At 37.8% G+C, this 18,400-nt stretch overlaps 2 protein-coding genes across 2 annotated transcripts; one reads left to right on the forward strand and one right to left on the reverse strand.

The window, feature by feature from the left end:
• Positions 1-35: 35 nt before the first annotated feature.
• Positions 36-5,830, forward strand: LOC116295779 (cyclic GMP-AMP synthase). The gene is made up of 3 exons (XM_031703706.2): positions 36-139; positions 2,239-2,456; positions 3,496-5,830. The coding sequence occupies exons 2-3, from the start codon at positions 2,241-2,243 to the stop codon at positions 4,993-4,995; spliced, it is 1,716 nt and encodes a 571-aa protein (XP_031559566.2). The 5' UTR covers positions 36-139; positions 2,239-2,240; the 3' UTR covers positions 4,996-5,830.
• LOC116295778 (mitogen-activated protein kinase kinase kinase 13) lies at positions 5,363-16,388 on the reverse strand. Its single transcript, XM_089032794.1, has 11 exons — positions 15,717-16,388; positions 13,356-13,547; positions 12,286-12,444; positions 11,192-11,243; positions 10,577-10,683; positions 10,238-10,346; positions 9,522-9,649; positions 9,328-9,444; positions 8,813-8,947; positions 7,557-8,286; positions 5,363-6,891 (listed from the first exon to the last, which is right to left on the reverse strand). Exons 1-11 carry the CDS (start codon positions 16,160-16,162, stop codon positions 6,820-6,822), a joined length of 2,247 nt encoding a protein of 748 aa, XP_088888920.1. The 5' UTR covers positions 16,163-16,388; the 3' UTR covers positions 5,363-6,819.
• Between the last annotated feature and the right edge of the window lie 2,012 nt (positions 16,389-18,400).

Consider the following 18,400-nt stretch of genomic DNA (forward strand, 5'->3'; position numbering starts at 1 on the left):
TGTCGTCTGGTTTTCTTGGAAAAATCAATATCGAGTCTGCGGGGTGGCCTAAGCGGGAAATTTCCCTCATTAATAAATCTGGCCACACAAACCAAGCAAACCAGCTATATTCTTCGATCTTCAAGATATTTCGAGCTGAGTAAGTATTCATAAGTTATGTTATTCTGTCACGAATGTCGTCAAAAAGAATTCTTGTATGCAATGAGTTTTTTATATTACGGCATACCGACATTGAAAAACTGTTCTAGTCATCGATCGACTTTGATCAGTTGAATGATAAACTATTTATGCTAAGATATGTATTCACATGCAAGCCGAGCAATACTGGATGTTACGATGTTCTTCAAAATGTATTTTCAGTCGATCGATTTGTGAAATCAAAATTGAGCTACTCGGCCGTGCAAGAAGAGGGAACAACTACTAAGATTCTTGAAAAGGTTCATTTGCAACCGATTAACAACTCAGTTATTATAAAAGTGCTTCTTGGACGAAAACCGTCCGAAATTTACTTCAGCTGAAACTTTAATAGAAGAATCTTTAAGGCTCTAATAAACAATGGATAGAGTTTTAACTTGCATTTGATAATGAATTCCTTTGGGAAGTATTATATTTTTACGCGAATTTTTTATCAGAGTCTGTGACGTCATTGACTGTCAACACTAATGATTGTAAATTATAAATTGTAAATTGATTGTAAATCCATAGTAAGTACTCTACTAACTATGGTAAATCTAACTTATTTTAAAAGCCCAAAGGTCGGCTATTGACGTACGTTAGTGATTAAAATTGATATTTTGAATAATGAGCATGAAACTAGCTGATATTTTGATAACAAAATAAGAAACTGGTATTTGGTGAGGGACGTCGTGCAGACTATGACATAAGCATAAGAACCGTCCTCGCCATGACATAAGGCAACATACTAGTAAGCACAAGCAGAAGCATAAAAAGCCCGTTGATCCTTGTGCTTAAGCTTATATGCCTTTTTGCTTGTACTTGTGCTTATGTCGCAGTGGGGACGTCAACAGAGAAGTGAGTGGGCTTGATATGCTTATGTCTGTGTTTATACTTATGCTTATGTTGCTAGTGAAAACCACGCTTTAGAGACTGTGCAAAAATTATCGGGGGGGAGGGTCCTCTAAAATTCTCCAAATTGGGCTTAATTAAATTGAAGCTCAACCCCCCCTGTGCTAAGCGTAAAATAACTTCTCACCCCTCCCCCTTTTGAAATGAAATAACTATCAACCCCTCCCCCCCCATACATCATGATACATTGCGATAATGCAAATATAGAGAGATGTAAAAATGACGCCATTGAAATACTACAAAAATATGAACAAATGAAATTAAAGATAACTGATAAGGATGATAGCTGCTTTCTAAAAGAAGTGGGAAACTCCAAACTGTACTGAAATGTCATCATAAATTCAACTCAGTAACACTGCACTTTATTACTACTGGTATTGAAAGAAACATTAGAGATTTGTCGGATAACATGGATAAAGCAATGGAAAAGTACTATGCTACCTATATGATTGGATCGAACAATCTCAAACTGACAAATCCTGCCTGAGGGATCTTCTTTCTTTAAAATGTTTTGTTGGGGAAGCCAAGGAGCTTGTTCAGAACTTCTGTTTTTATCCTTGACATAGCACTAAATATCATGAACATAAAGATAGAAGAATTATTACGAAGCAAAACAAAAAAGACATGACATAGTCAGTTGTCTTATATACAGTCCTATATACAGTATAGAAAGTTGTGACTTGTACTGTTTTTAGTACTGCTTTTTGTACTGTTTTTATTACAAAGGATACTTAGTTTATACAATATATTTCAACACATATGGTTTTGAGGTTGCACCTGTGACAAGTTCTGTTCTTTATGCAGTAAAAAATATAACAATGAATGTTTATTTTAAATAGTACATTTATATGCATCTTTTCAATTTTATATTGAATAAAATCCCAAATAGACTTATGACCCCCTCTCCATATTTAAGCAATTAGCTTCTAACCCCCCCTACTCTACACTCCAATTTAACTTTTGACTGACCCCCCCTATTGATTTTAGAACCCCCCCCCCCCCGATAATTATTGCACAGTCTCTTATTAAAGATTCGCAAAAATTCAAGTAGCACTTTCAATTTCGCAAAAGCAAATACGGCTATTCAACTAAGGCTTCACCAAATGGCTTGGTTTTGATGTCGAAATTGGTGCACTTTTTTCACCCTTACAGGAATGTGGTACGATGACTATGACGATTACTGCGAACCAGACTATTTTCTTGATGACGACTTAGACAATGATCAACCAGACTATTTTCTTGATGATGACTTAGACAACGATCAACCAGACTATTTTCTTGACCGTTACTTGGACTATGAACCAGGCAATGTATTTGGTGCTGACTTAGACTACACTGAGGCTATAATAACAAGCGCTTCTTCTTCACTGGTAAGATTTTAGATACATTATTTCTAGTTTTTGCAACAAAGAAAAAAAAAAAATCCTAGTCAACTACAATGCACTGCGTGCCGGAAACAATACAGCTGAAGTTTAAAAAGCCATTTCCTTTAAAGCTTTCCGCGGGATTTTATACATTTTGGCAACGAATCTAAGGTAGCCATTTCGAAAATTAATTGTGATTTCTAACAGTTTATCGAAACCGAAAAGTCATAATGTCACAAAGAGAATCTCTCTGAAAAATTCAACATACCTGCCGTGGAATGGAAGGAAAGAAACTCTGGGAATTTAATGACTTTGGCATTGCAAATTTGCAGAAATTTTGCTCGAATGCGAATGCTCAAGGCGAACGATGTAAACAATAATATAGGGGCGCAGTGCTGATTGTAGTTGACTAGGATTTTTAAAATCATTGTTTATATAAAGAGGGAGTTGACCTTGTTCTTCAGGCTGTGGTGCCACTAGGATCACATGAAAGATCTTATCACGTGCAGGGCTCAGTATCATGGACAACATGTCCCTATAGCTCTAGTTATGATACTGTTGGTAACAATGCATATCTTTTTCTTGAATAGAATCTCAGCTTTAAGTTTACGTCATTTTTAATCACAACTATATGATTTTGCAAATTGGCATATACACTTATTTCAATAAAGTTAGTCACACCTGAAAAGCTATAAAGCTGAGACCGACAAGGATTTTGGGTAGATACATTTACATGTTTCAACCGCTTGATAACTGTTGATGGTTTTGAGATATTTTACCAGTTACAAGTTCACCTCCTCTGAGCATCCTCAACAGCTTCAGTTTGTGTCCAAATCTTTACTTGTTGGATATAAAATATTTCCCACGATTCTCAGCGATCACAGCTTTCTAGGTTTTTGGTGACTAACTTTATTGAAATAAGTATATACGGGATGCGAAAGAAAACTAAGAGTAGAACTGATTTCCAAAACCAACCGAGAGAAAAGTTCCTACCAGCGCTAGCACTTGCAAATTTTTAATCTACTTTTTATTCCCAAATTAAAAGGGTCCAGGAAAAACGCCTAGGGTTAACAAGCAAAAGATCATGAAAACTGCATCAAATATTGACAATAAAAAAGGTTCAAAATCACAAAGAGCATCGAAAAAGGTTTCGTCAAGCAAGTCCTCATCCCAGAAGTTTGAAAAAAAATCAGCAGACCAGAAATCGAAAAGAACAGCTAAATTTGATGTCCCATTAGGAAAAAACCCAAAGAAATCCCAATTGCAAAATAAAGACCAGCAGAAGAACCAGCCATTTTCAAAGCATCGTAAACACCCCAAAAGGGATCTTAATGGAGCAATAAGGAAGTTCTCTGCAAGCAAGGTAAAGATCCCAAAGGAAAATACAAGATGGGCGAGAAAAATGGCTGATACTCATATTGAGTATGTTCGTCAATTCTGCCAAGAAAAATCGAAGGGAATATTCAACCACTTCGAATTCACGGGTAGCTTTTACGAGCACTTGAAGACTGAGGATGCTGATGAATTGGATATTCTTGTTGCTCTTGACACAAAGAACAATGCCGATTTGATGGTAGAGGAAGTCGATGGCGTTCCTGGTTATGCTCTAATCAAAGTGACAAAGAAATCCAGCAAGTATTGGCGCTTTGTTGATAGTAAGGGGTACGTGAGACCCACCAAGGTGAGAAGCTGGTTTTTTGGCCTTGTCCAGCAAGCAGTTAACCAATACAAGAAGCAAAAAAGCGAAAAAGACCCTCATCTAAAACCTTCAGATAATGGTCCTGCCACTAAGCTTCTTATTGACGATAAGGAAGCCAAAAAGAAACTAGAGGTAGATCTTGTACCTGCATTTCTTTTTAAACCAAAGAAGGACAGCTCACTTTCAGTTCCTGCTGAAGGAAGGCACTACGTTGCCAAACAGCTACCTGAAAAAATGATCACCGAAAACATGAAATGCACGAGGGAAATGCTTTGGAGACAATCCTTTTCTCTTCAGGAGAAAAAACAGATGGAAAACCTGGACAAAAAAGATTCAGGCTGTCGACGTGAGGTGGTCAAAGTTATCAAGACAGTAGTGAAAAATGATCCAACCCTCGCCAAGCTGTCATCTTATCACATAAAAACTGCATTTCTTCACTACAACTTTGATAAAGGTCAAGAAAACCTTGAATGGTGCGGAAAAGACATGGGAGAAAGGCTTAAAGGAGTGTTGGATTACCTAAAACAGAGAATAAACGAAAAAAATCTAGGTCATTTCTTCATCAATGACCTCAATCTACTGAAGGAACTGAATGACCCATCCCTTGAAAACATTGAAGGTCGTTTGAACAAGCTCATAACCAATGAAGATGAGTTGAGAAGAGTTCTTGCGGTGCAGCCAGAGGATCTCAAAGTTGAAGCTAAGGGCAAGCCGGAGGCGAAAAAGGAATCTAAAAAGTCAAAGCCTCAGGGACAAGCCAAAGCCAAGGCCCCTAAAACTGTAAATAAGTCCAGAGCCAAGTCTAAAGGCAAAAGTAAGCCACAAACACGAATAAGATATTTCTGAAGTGTCTTCAGCTCTTTTTACTCATATATAGTATAAACGGTGTAATCTAATTCTTGGAGAATAAACTTGAAGTTAGTCACGTGACACATATTCTTAGGTTGCAACCACGTGATTCAAAATCCCCTGAGATATAGAAAACTATATAAAACAAAATGCATATTGGTTGATTTGACAAGAGAAGCTAATGAGGAATATTTTGTTATTGTCAACCAACATGGCGGCTATGTACGACGTAACATGCACCCTAACAATTGCAAAAGTCTTGTTCACAAGTCTCTCATTCTTAAAGGGACTCGAATGAAGCACCTCCTTCTCATTCAATGAATAAATACTGACCTTATGTAATTCGGCAGGATATCAAGTTCACTAGATTTATTTCCATTTAATGTAACGGTATTTTTTCTTACGTTAAATACTTCAAATAATTATATATACACTAAAATACTTGCAAATAACTACATGTGATTCAAATAACTATATATGCACTTGTCAAAGGACCTGCCTCTAATCTTAGGAAGAAAAGTGCTGTTACGCTGATCGTCCAAAGACCTTATCCTTGCCTTGGGATCTACAAGTCAAATATATTAGAGCACCAACTTATGGCTTGAGTTGACTCTTTCAGTAAGACAGGTATTTTAGTTTAGTTGTGTGCAGATTGCCCAGAATACCAAAAGCATTTCGCATGAATTAAAATGATTCTTGAAGAAAAACAGCAACAGAAGACAACATAAAACAAAATACCTGCCATAATGTCAACTCTCACATAGAACTGATAGCAAATGTAAGCTAATAGTCAAAAGATTTCTAAATGGAATAAAAGAATGGAATTAAAATATCCGTAGTGTTTTTTTTGCTTTAAATAATTATGTGAATAATTACTATATGAGTGGATGATCCATACACCATATCCTTTGCCAGTTGTCTCGGCCTTCGCAGGACCGCGAATAAAACTTCTTTGGGCCATGGTTGGCGACCCTTGTATAGCCAGACACTGTGACCATCAAATTCAAGTCACATTTTCCACAGGAAATCCACCCCGTACCTTAGAAACAATAGAGAGTTTTAGATTGACTTTTTTTTCTCCCCGCAAACGGCAAACGTGACCACGTTTTCATAGTTTTCCTTTATTTTACTTTACCTTTTACAAACCTTCTCACCAAGCGCAAATACTCTTTTGTTTTTCTACTACTTGGACTTTTTTGCGATTCTTTTTCAGTAATTTAAAAGAATTTTTTACTGACGTTTCACGTTTGCCGTGAACGTAAATCTAAAACTCTCTAATGATGTTTTTCGCACTCTGCCTGAATCTTTCATGGCCGATTGATATTATAACCAAAGAAGCCAACAAAAAAAGGTTTCGTTAAGCTCAACCAAAACGCAAGCTATAAAAACTAGAAATGTTGGATCCATTTTGTCTCTTTTTAAAAAGGTTGGTCATGGGTATCGTTTTTCCTTCATGTAATAAGTGCTTCATAAGTAACAGATTTCCATGTAATGGACTCGATATTATTTCTAGGGTATTCCTTCCAGAATGGTCAAAAGTATCTATCTAAAATCAGATAATCAGGAGACGCTGGCTATGGTATTTGCTATTTGTTATAGGCAACCGTCACCCTCCTGTTCAGTCTCATACCGGACCCGAGCGATGTACAAAATTGGTTACTGATCGTAGACAGCACAATCGTGCTTGTCCATGGAAATTTATTAAAATAAAGCTAGCTATTTAATGTTAATCCATATCATCCTTAGTCTCCCCCACAGCCGCTTTCAGTGTCGTGACGACACTGAAAGCGGCTGTGTGGGAGACTATATCATCCTAGAACATTACTGGTTATCATGTTGAACAGAGCCAGATTTGTGCCTCTTCCTTGGTGAAATTGTTTCATCTTCACAGCTCTGCAAAAGTATTGTCAGAAATACAAATATTAATACATCTTGGAATTGAGGTTTATGCTGAAGAAACACTAGCTGATGATAATTGCAGCAAATTGTGCACGATCCAGAGACCATATTAGACATTCTGGGGTTGATGAAAAAAACTTGATGGACGCTGTAATACAGCGTCTCCAACTCGACACCGTCTTTTCCTCAACCTCAGAATGGGACAGACTGTCCTTTGTGGTATAAACAAACAACGCCACATCAGAAATGTAACTATATTCTAGTCAATGTATAGATTTTTGGCATCCAATAAAATCACTCAAAGGAAATATATGTTTCGCAGTAGCCAGTATTTATCGGATGTCTTTTGCCTGAATAGTTTTCCTAATGGTATTAATGGGCTACAAGCATTCCCAAGAGAGTCAAAAGACAAAAACATGGCGACCATCTTGGTGCGGTTAACAATGGATGCTTAATGAGAAATCTTTTGTTAAATGGCACCAACATGGCGGCGATGACGTAACGTGAATCGATGAATAGACTAACCGAATGGATAGCTATTAATTTATCAGGACTCCATTTAAACTAGCCTAGCTAAACTGGCTAGTCCTGTATAAATATTGACTTCAATAAATATATAATTAACCAAACCATAGTCTATTAACTATGACTAAACGTACCTCGTAATGCTCCATTGACGCCGGCCTCGTAGACCGTTCGACGATTCGTCGTATACGGCCCTCGTGCCCCCAGAACTCGAAGGATTCATGCAGGACATTATGAGCTAAATCAGCGTCTATATCCCAACTGTCACAGCCATCCTCAGAACTGGCGGACAAACAAGTTTCGTTTTGACCATCTTGTGTACTTTTTGAAAGATTTTGATTATTGTTATATGTTCTTGCACTAGCATGCCAATCATTTGGAACTGATTCCTTTTTGGCTTGATCTTCATCAGATTCGCAGCTGCTAGCTGGATGAGGTCCACTATCACTAGAATTAACAGACCTTCTTTCATTGAAAGAATCATTAGTAGTTCTAGAGCCAGGAATATCTCGAGGATGAGATACCGGACTACAAGACTTTGTTAAATGTGTACATTTTTGAACCTCACAGTGACCATTACATAATGGATTAATATGGCATCCGTTTTCAATGTTCATATTTTGTTCGTCAAGACAGATTTTGGATTCAGAACACACTGGACTTCTTTTTGTTACTGGACTTCGATCAGCGCTTGAATAAGATCCTTGCCGTCGCCTCGGCCGCTTTGATTTGCTGTAACTCCTACACTTTTTTAAAGGGCGGTTGCGAGAGGTATCTTCCATCTCCTTTGGCTCTCCGTCAATGTTATGGCAATATAATGTTACGTTTTTTGGGGGACTGCTAGAGCTACTTGATGAATTGGGACTACAATGACAAAAAAAAGGATAACATTACCATGTATAGGGACGTTGTGCAGGTTTTTTCAATGTCATCTGCGAGAATGACCATAACAAACAAACAAACAAGGAAACAAACAAACAAAAATAAATACTACTAGAGCTACTTGATGAATTGGGACTACAATGACAAAAAAAAGGATAACATTACCATGTATAGGGACGTTGTGCAGGTTTTTTCAATGTCATCTGCGAGAATGACCATAACAAACAAACAAACAAGGAAACAAACAAACAAAAATAAATACTACTGCCCCCCTCTCTCTCCTTCCTCCTCCTCCTTATTTCTTGTGTATTCTTTAGGTACGCCCCTGACATAAATTCCTAACGTAGTCCTGGGTGCCATAAGTACACTCAATCCAGTTTACTTTATTACTTTAGAATATGAGTTACAAAGTTTTGTTGTTAAATCGGGTGATAAAGTTTGTCGTAAAATCGAGTATAAAGCTATGGTACCTAGACAAGTAATGATGATGATGAAGAACTTTACTTACCAGCTAGAAGTATCATTCCTACTTATTTTTTGATGTGACAGCATTCGTTCAACCACAGTCGCTTTTTCCCTCAATTCTGGTTTCAATACATTTTTCTTTGGTTTCCCAGTGTACACATTGAGCCGGTGTTCCCGCCTAAATGTCAGAGAGAAAGCAACGAACCAGCTTCTTAAATAATTATCGCAGAATAAGCGTGATAAGGCTGAAATGAAAGTCTCTAAACACAGAAAGATTGGATAGCCTGATAAAGCTAAAACCAACTGATTCGTACTGTTTATCGGTCAATGATTTCAGTGGGAATAGCTCTTCATAACTGAAATAACTTAGTCACCCAAACTAAAACTTTGTTACCATGGTGGTCATGGTAGAGAAGGGAGAAGGGGCTGGCGATCGGGGTTATGAGAAGAATATCATACTGAGGGTGGCGTAAAAGAGGTTGCGGTAGTGATGGAGGGGAGGACGAAATATGACACAAGTAAGCAAACATTTTAAGCCAGTGTTTCTGTGTGACGTACCTCATAAGCTCCTTTTCTCTTAACTCTAGTTGCTCCATACACGTGTTCAATTCCCGGTAAAGGCTGTTTGCTCTTTCAAGCTTTTCTTCATAATGCATTCTGATATCGCGTGCATGTCTACAATATAAAAAACCAACAGACTGAGTTACCAAATGTTGTTCACCGGTAAACATGCTTCAATTTTTTTGTCTTACTTGAGTTCTTCCTTTCGTCTTTGTATTAGTTCATCATCGAGCCGCTGTAACTGGTGAAGATTTTGTAAATTTGCACTTTCGTTTCTCATCTTCTCGAACTCAACACTGATTTCTGATCGCCAAGATATCTAGAAAACATTGAGAAGGGATTCGTATTAAGTTGTTTGATCTAGATAGCCTCGGCACAACAATAAAAAAAGAGAAGACCTCCGGTTATAAAATAGTACGGACTTTAATCACTTCCTACTCTCCTAAGCTCCTTAAGGATGAAAGATAAAGTTACTTCTCTGTCCGCACCTTCGCCTTCTGAGTGGTCGAGGAGCGTGCTTTATGGAAAGCATACAGCACGCGTGCGCGATTTTTTGCTATACCTAAATTCATATCCAAAAGAACGGCTATTTCAATAATTTGCTTTCTTAGAAAAGTATTAAGTTTGTAGTAGCGTAGTGAGGGGAGGGCGACTACCCCCTCCAAACGTTTTACAGTAGCTGTCATTGAAGATGTCGTCATTGAAGATAGCAGAAAAACTCTAAAGATAAAATGCGTATGCGCGTCTTTTGGCGGGAAAATAGTACACTTTCCCACGACCCTGGCTGATTGGACTTATTTTATTGCTTCATGAGCCTCATTTCTATGAACTGTAACAACAGCCACCATAAATAAGTGCATTGCTGGCTCTAACACGAGTTTCATATAGCATTTGAGTGACGACTTACTTGTTGGTTTAAGAAGAAATCTGCTGGTGTATTCAAGACATCTGCAGCTGCAATTTCAATGTGCATCAACACTTGACGAAATGACGGACGATTTTTAGGCTTACTTTTCCTAATAAAATCACAAAGATCTAAATCATTTAACTATTCACGATTTTTTCAACGAGACTCTATAAATACAATCGATTCGTTTTCTTGAAACAAAACAAGAGAAAGAAAAATGAAGGCATTTAGAGGGCACCAATATGAACAAAAATCTAAATCCTTTAAAATCCTCTTTCCCTTCCATACAATCCAAAACACACACACACACACACACACACAAATGCTTATGTTACTAACCAGCAAAGTTTCATAAGAAGTTGGATTCCATCCGGACATGTTGAAGGTACTGGTAGCTGAAGGTTATTGCTGCCCACACCCCATATAATAGCAGATGAATCAACACCCTGTAAACACATTATAAACGTTAGCTGGAGCAGGCCTGTAGCAAGGGAAGGGGCTAGCTGGGGGGTTGGGGTGTGTCCCACTAGTTTTTGTCTCCAAGTCGACACAAGCATTAAATTGTCTCCTCTCCCCAGGATATCCAGGCCTTGCTACAGGCCTGAGCTGGGGACTTAGAGGGTTATAAGTGGGACTACTGCACTACGACCACTTTTTTGTCTTGCTTGGTGACCATGATGGATGATTTTAAATGGTGACAGCAGCTGGAGAATTACTTGCTTTACACCTAATTCTTGTGAAGGTGTTCTGTTGTTGTGATAAATTAATGATAACATGCTTTCCTCAAAAGATTATATATTGTATTGTAAAGAAAAATCTGTTTTTGGTGGTTGCAGGTTAAGTCACAGTTCCAATGCATAACTTGACAGCTATTTCAAACAACTCATTAATTCTAACCAATGAGATGGTGTTTTCTTTTTATAAAGTTGTGCCTCTTAGGTGCTATTTACAAACCTTATATGGTAATTCACCAGTCAATAACTCCCATAAAAGAACTCCAAAGGACCTGTTGAAGAAACATATTGAGAATAAGTGATTCTAGTGGATCTCAATCCCATTTCCCAGACTAATTTAATATCTTCATGAGAAAAAATCCAGCACTTTGATTCTATGCTAATATTCAGATCAGCTGATTTGCATTATTATCACTTTTCTAATTTTTTTTCTTTTAAAAGATTTTTCTGCCATGAAAAAAATCCTCCCATTCTTATTTTGAAAATTCTATTCTCTATTTCCAGTTATAAATCCCATTCTCAATATACAAAATCCCATAAATCATTCCCAAAGCAAAAGAGAAAATCCTGATAATCCTGATTTATGGGAAACTAGCTAGTATTTTAGAAATCGTTTTGGCAATGCAGGGCTGTCAACTCCTGAGATATTCAAATCTGGAGAATTGATAGGGAAGGGACATGACGTCATAGCGCGTCAAAAAGCGCGCGAAAAGATGTCATTCTGACCAATCAGATTATCGCTTACATTACAATGGCCTGCTTGCAAGAACAGCCACGGAACGTTTTGATTTTGTTAGCAGCGATGTAAAATAACACAAACACATAAAATAATTGGAATTTTATGGTTGTGAAAGTCGAGTCTCACAAGAAATGGTCAGCTTTGGGGATTATCCGGGAGATTTGAGACTCTAATCTGGAGACCGGGAGATATGGTCCAAAATCTGGAGACTCCCGGTTTATCTGGGAGAGTTGACAGCCCTGGCAATGATACCATTAATCCAGCAATTAAAGCAAAATTCAATGACTTTTAGCTAGTCAGTAACAGTCACTTGAAATATTTATGTCTACTCAACATTGTGAGTAGTCCGCTAGCTAGGTGAGCCCAAAGTGAACAATAAAATTCCATAAAGTTACCATATATTAGGGGGATCCAGGGGGAGGCTGGGTATGGACCCCCCTGTCACATCTTAGATTCAATCCATCGTCTTAGTAAGTTTTGTATAAAGTATACAATTGGACCTTCTCTCAAAAATTATTTGGTCCACCCTTGGTTGCTTTATATTTAAACAGACACTTTTTTTAATGAGCACATACCAGATGTCCACTTTCTCAGAGCAAGGCTCATTTCTAATGACTTCTGGTGCCATCCAAGCCACAGTACCAGCAAAAGTCATCTTTGCACTTTTATCATTGAACTCTTTACATGTGCCAAAGTCAGATATCTTGAGACTGTCATTGGAGGTCACAAGAACACTACAAAACATAATGTCAACTGTCATTATTCACAAAATATTTTCATGGAAGCCATAAGTACCTAAGGGAAGGGGGGCCGGGGCATCAAAGGGCTGGGGCATCAGATGGCAGGGGCATCAGAGGGCTGAGGCATCAGAGGGCTGAGGCATCAGAGGGCTGAGGCATCAGAGGGCTGGGGCATCAGAGGGCTGGGGCATCAGAGGGCTGAGGCATCAGAGGGCTGGGGCATCAGAGGGCTGGGGCATCAGAGGGCTGGGGCATCAGAGGGCTGGGGCATCAGAGGGCAGGAGCATCAGAGGGCAGGGGCATCAGAGGGCTGGGGCATCAGAGGGCAGGGGCATCAGAGGGCTGGGGCATCAGAGGGCAGGGGCATCATAGGGCTGGGGCATCAGAGGGCTGAGGCATCAGAGGGCTGGGGCATCAGAGGGCTGGGTCATCAGAGGGCTGGGGCATCAGAGGGCTGGGGCATCAGAGGGCTGGGGCATCAGAGGGCTGGGGCACCAGGCTGTTTTGGTGGATCAAACCTTTCTTATTTTGATCAAAGCTGTTTCCTTGTTGACTTAATAGGAGGGTGTCACAAATTTCTTAAAGAGTTAAAGGGGGTTCCTAAAAAGATTTTTCAATTGAAGTTTCATGTTTGTCATAAATGACATATCTGCTTAACTCACTAATATAGAAAAAGAAAGAAAGAAAGAAAGAAAGAAAGAAAGAAAGAAAGAAAGAAAGAAAGAAAGAAAGAAAGAAAGAAAGAAAGAAAGAAAGAAAGAAAGAAAGAAAGAAAGAAAGAAAGGAGAGAAATATAAAATGGAAGTCATAAATTAGAACTCTTGATAAAAGTAACTTCAAAATGCACTGAAAATCTGCCGATGGTTAATTACTCATCATAATTAAGAATCTGTTTAATTACATACTTAGGCGATTTCAAGTCCCTGTGAATTATTTTCAACCCATGTAAGTAATGCATGCCATCTGCAATCTGAGTGGCCCAACGAACCAACAAGTTGGGTGTAATCTCACGACCATCACGTAATACTTCAAAAAGTTGACCATGAGGGCAATACTCCATTACTATACAATACACTGGAGGTTGGTTACACACACCCCTATATCAATAAAAAATAACATTATATTAATGAACTTTATAATCAGAGAACGTTGACAAAATACAGGTATTAATTGGGTACAGTACAATCATAAATCAAAATGGAAGGCCAGGAAAGACTCTCTCTCATTCTATACTCATATTGTAACAATTAAAGTTAATCAACACACCAATTTAATATATATGGGACCACTTTTACAAAGTTACGCAATCAAAAAGGATAATGAAAACCAAGCATTTTGAAAGACAAACTTAATGGTAATATAGCAAACAACAAAGTCTAGATATACTTGACAAGCAACTTAGATTTTATCAACATTACTGAAGAAATGAAACAACATGATTGGTAAAGTGGTCAATGTGATAATGATTGCTCATTGGCTACAATTTCAGTCTACGCTGTGAAATAATGGTCCCAGCACAAAATTTTATGCAGCTATGCATGTTATAATAATAACTTAATATAACATAGTCACAATATGACAAGTACTCTGATTGGTTTATTAGCATGCATAAGCATGCATTCAAAATCATGCTGACATTGATTAGGTGCTTTCATGGTGTTTTGGGTACCCTTGATAAGTTGCTTAAGGTGGTTGACTACTTTTGAATGTTCAATTTGAGCCCTCAATGAGCGCACACTCAAAAACCGCTGAATAATCTTCATGATTTTATTGAAGAACCATACACATTTTAAACTTCAAGAGGGCGAAACCATCAAATTTTGCACTGGATTCTATACTTTTTATGAGTTCATTCGAAGAAAACTCCTAAAATCTAAGTTTTATCATTTTTTTTAGAAAAACTTGATTTTTCTAACACATGAAGAAATAGATTTTTGTAGGGATTTCTATTCGACTTTATGAGAGTATTTGAGAGGCGGAAAGGAAAATATGACAAATCAGTGTGTTTCTTTGTTGTTTTGTCAAAAAATATCCACGTAATATTGTAGAATGATATGCTAGCCATCATTCATACGATCATAGAGTCTGCAAAGAACTATTATCTCATGAATCTTAATTTTTTTCTGATCACTTCCGGTGGCCCCAAAAATGCGCACTGCAAAACAAGGGAATTACCTTAAATATAAGTCAAACAGTAGGAAACCATTTTTGGCATGTGTCAAAGATATTGCTTTTTAAATTTACACTCTTTTTGTTTTTTGTTTTAAATTTCATTGGATGTAAGAAACAATATGTGATGAAATTGGACTTCTATATATATGATAGTAAACAAATGAAAGATGAAAGAGGAAATTTATTACAAGAAAGAAAAGAAAAGAATTTGAAAAGATAAATGCATACATGTATGTATATGATATTTAAAGAACACATCACTGTTTCAACATCAGTGTGTGAAGGAATATTTCCTGCTAAGCCCAAACAATTCTATTATTTGCATAAAACACATCCATGAGTAATATGTTCAGAGGAATGACCTTAAAAGGCAACAATATTGCTAGCCTAGATTTGAGTCATCACAATTTCATCAAGAGACCGGACAACGTGTTCGTTTTGGAATTTTTGGCTACATTAAAGGAATTTTTAAGTGGATATACATATATAATTTTGCATGGTACAGTGTTATATCTCTCATGTTTATACATGAAATTACGCAGAGGATAAATAGGTTACCAAACGAAATTACACATGAATTGGATGAAATCCACCGCAGTCCCAAAGGCACAATCAAAAATACAATCACTAGAATTGACCTCCTAATGCGATGGTAAAATCAGCTTCAATCATAGAGCATTTGCTGTTCATTAGTAAAATCGTATAATTACTGTATAGTATCGACCATACTAGAATAACGTGTAGTACGAGTAAGATGTTAGTTAAATGACAAAAATATCGAGAATTTGTCACTGCGATAAAGCTGGCCTAACCATGCATTCAGAGCATCAACCCGCGCGATCAATACACTTCAAGTAATGAATGAAAATCAAGTGCATGAAATAATCTTAGAATAGAGAATAGTTAATTTCGGGTGATCTTGTGTTCTTGCGTTGAAACTTAAATGCGGCCACACGTTTGAGGCCACCGTGGACTTCAAAACACAAATTCGTCAACAACACAACAGTCACGAAGTTAAAACATCAGTCGAGGGCTTATCTAGAGAAGAAATAATTCCATAAGCCAGGTATTAGAAGGAAAATATATCCACCTACCTAAAACGAACAACATTTGGATGGTTTAGATCACGCAGATGCTTGATCTCTGTGTCCTTCTCATGTCGAACCTTTTTCACTGCGACTTGTTCGACGCCATATACCCCTAAGAAAACAGCTCCTTGAGCGCCTGAACCAAGCCACTGAAGCTCGCGAATATCTTCAAATGGAATAATCCAGTCGTCAACATTTTCGTTTTTGTGTGTTTTACCAATGAGCTTCCAAACTGGCCTAAGACATCCTAATAAACCCTGTACAATCCCACTAAGGGTAGATGGTGTATTTCGTTCACCGTTGCTGTCATCGCCATCCGTACCACGTTCTTTTTCCATTTCCTTTTCAGTACGATCGTTCTCAGCATCTTTCCTGTAAACTTTAGGGGAGAAGTTGTCTTTGCCTTCATTAGCCATGCCATTTTCGTGAGTATTCTGGCCATCTCCACTCATCACGAAACGTTTTATATTTTGGTTTTCCGAATAATATCTGGTCGATCCCCATCCGTTCAAAAATCTTCCAATGCCAAATACCACGTGGATAAATATCCTTTACAAATCATTTCTTTACTCGTTTGCTGATTCAAAAAAGTCCGCCAGCGATTTACAAACCATGATTAAATCCGACTAAAACATCAGCTTTCTTTTCTTCAAAACAACGAACTTTTAAAAAAATACATATTCTTCAAATACGGCCTCCGGTGTCATGTGACTTTGTAGCTCCTTTATTGACAGTGTTAACAGGAATGGACCAATCAGCGTGTGTTGAACAGGTGGTAAGAACAATAGGAGTACAGCTGATTGATTGAATGCCAAGACCAGCAAAAACCAGCGCTAAACAGCGTTATAATTGCCTGTTTATTGCACCTGATGAGTACTATTTTCTTTCTGGTAACCTGTTGTTGGCTTCTTGATCTTTATGCGGGTATGGTGATAATTTTTTTCAGTAATCGATTTTGGTCAATTAATGCTAAATTTAGACCTTTCGACGTAAAGCCATTAGAAAACTGATATTTTTCATGATAGAACTTGTTTATTATTTTGACTTATTTTAATGTATGCACGTTTTTCATACCATCGAAGCCCAGAGGCAGGTAAAGCTATCAGCGTATCACAAATATTTGATTATATGTTGGCCTTGTTCTTTTGGTGAGGCTTTTCACGCACCTCCAAGCGTGAACTGAAAGCTTGCTGTTGGTGATTCGCATCAAGACACAATCTTGTGTTCCGCTAGCTCAGAACCCACACAAAATTCTTTAAATTTTCTCTTTTCTTTTCGCGATTTCAAAATAAGTGAATATACGCATTTAATAACTACTGACAATGTAACTGAGAATATTGAACAAAATACAAAACTGAATGTAAACAAGTCGCCCAAGAAGTGTGAAATTTTTAACCCCAAACTCGCACACACCGTAAACCATTAGTTTACTGAAGTTTACGACTCCGTCGAGAATCAGTCAAACTTTCCTACAATTCCCCCTCCAACAACCAGCAACCGGCAAAGTCATGTGCTACATGTAGGCGACAAATAAAGCCAGTTTCGTCCTTCATCATGAACGGCTTTGCTGAACCGGACCTTTAATCTTCGTCGCTAATCCCTTATATCGTGTAAACCATGTTTAATATTTGAGACTTGACTTTTAAGGTAATTCCCTTGTTTTGCACTGCGCATTTTTCTGCGCATGCAACTAAAAACATGGAACTAACAAAGTTTAGGCATTCTTCTTTCGGAAACTAAATAAGATACATGTCCAAAAACAATTTTCACTTTTCTCTCTTTTATGAGTAGAGAAATTGCGATATTTATCTAACTCGCCCCAGTCTCCAGTTGGAAAAGTGTCAGTTTTCGAACAGTTTTCGACTATTTTGAGATGTTTTATTCAAGTTAAATCAAAAACGAGAATGGTGACCCCCATTTTTATTTCAGATTTTTGATAAATGCGATGCTCGTCATTATATATCAAAATATGAAGGAAAGTTTATTGGATAGATTTTGAAATATTTTGATGAGAATAGTAGACATGTGCAATTTTTGGATGTTTGTAGAGGCGCACATACTTGCATTTTTCACTAATAGTTAAAGAATCATAGTCATCCGATGACTTTGATGTATTTAATAGGATATAGATTATCTAATAAACTTGGAGTTATACGGCGACCGGGGCTGAAGGCGCCAAAGAGCGCAAGGCCGGAGTCTGATTGCGAAGAGAACAGTTTTCTCGCGATAACGAAACATAGGAGCCAGAAGCACTGGAGTGAAAGAGCCCCTGGAACCCAGGGTACAAGATCCTAGGATAGGAGTGACATACGATGGGCATTCTTGCTTGTCTGTACAGATTGTTTCGATAAACACCCGGAAATCTCTTTAAAATCTCCTCTTCGTAAAAGCTCAACGTAAATGACTGTGAGAACAAAGCATTACACTTATGTTAGTTTCAAAGCTATCAGTTTCAAGATACCAGTTGAAAGCTTTCTCGCATATAAACTTACTGAGCCGCACTCACGTTACCCATTACTTCACGCAATCTCTTTCCGAGCCCTTATTTTTCTTACTACGCATGCTCGATGAAATAATTTATATTTCGTTGTGCATGCGCAGTAAGAAAAAAGGGCTCTGGGGACGCTTGTCTCTTCAAGATCATGTATGCCTGCCTAGTTGCTGTTAAAAAGTCTTAGAGTACTATAAAC

This window comes from Actinia tenebrosa, unplaced genomic scaffold (assembly GCF_029948245.1).
Source record: "Actinia tenebrosa isolate PJP-AT-01 unplaced genomic scaffold, QUT_ActTen_1.0 PGA_scaffold1__47_contigs__length_23844297, whole genome shotgun sequence".
NCBI classification, from domain to species: Eukaryota; Metazoa; Cnidaria; class Anthozoa; order Actiniaria; family Actiniidae; genus Actinia; species Actinia tenebrosa.

Bases quoted from the DNA above. Each gene is read 5' to 3' on its own strand.
- LOC116295778 (XM_089032794.1), bottom strand. From the start codon at position 16,162: ATGAGTGGAGATGGCCAGAATACTCACGAAAATGGCATGGCTAATGAA. The intron at 13,548-15,716 runs GTAGGTGGATAT...TTATTGATATAG, and splicing joins CCAAATGTTGTTCGTTTTAG to GGGTGTGTGTAACCAACCTC. The intron at 11,244-12,285 runs GTATGTGCTCAT...TTTCTTCAACAG, and splicing joins TCTGAGAAAGTGGACATCTG to GTCCTTTGGAGTTCTTTTAT.
- LOC116295779 (XM_031703706.2), top strand. From the start codon at position 2,241: ATGTGGTACGATGACTATGACGATTACTGCGAACCAGACTATTTTCTT. The intron at 2,457-3,495 runs GTAAGATTTTAG...CCAAATTAAAAG, and splicing joins CAAGCGCTTCTTCTTCACTG to GGTCCAGGAAAAACGCCTAG.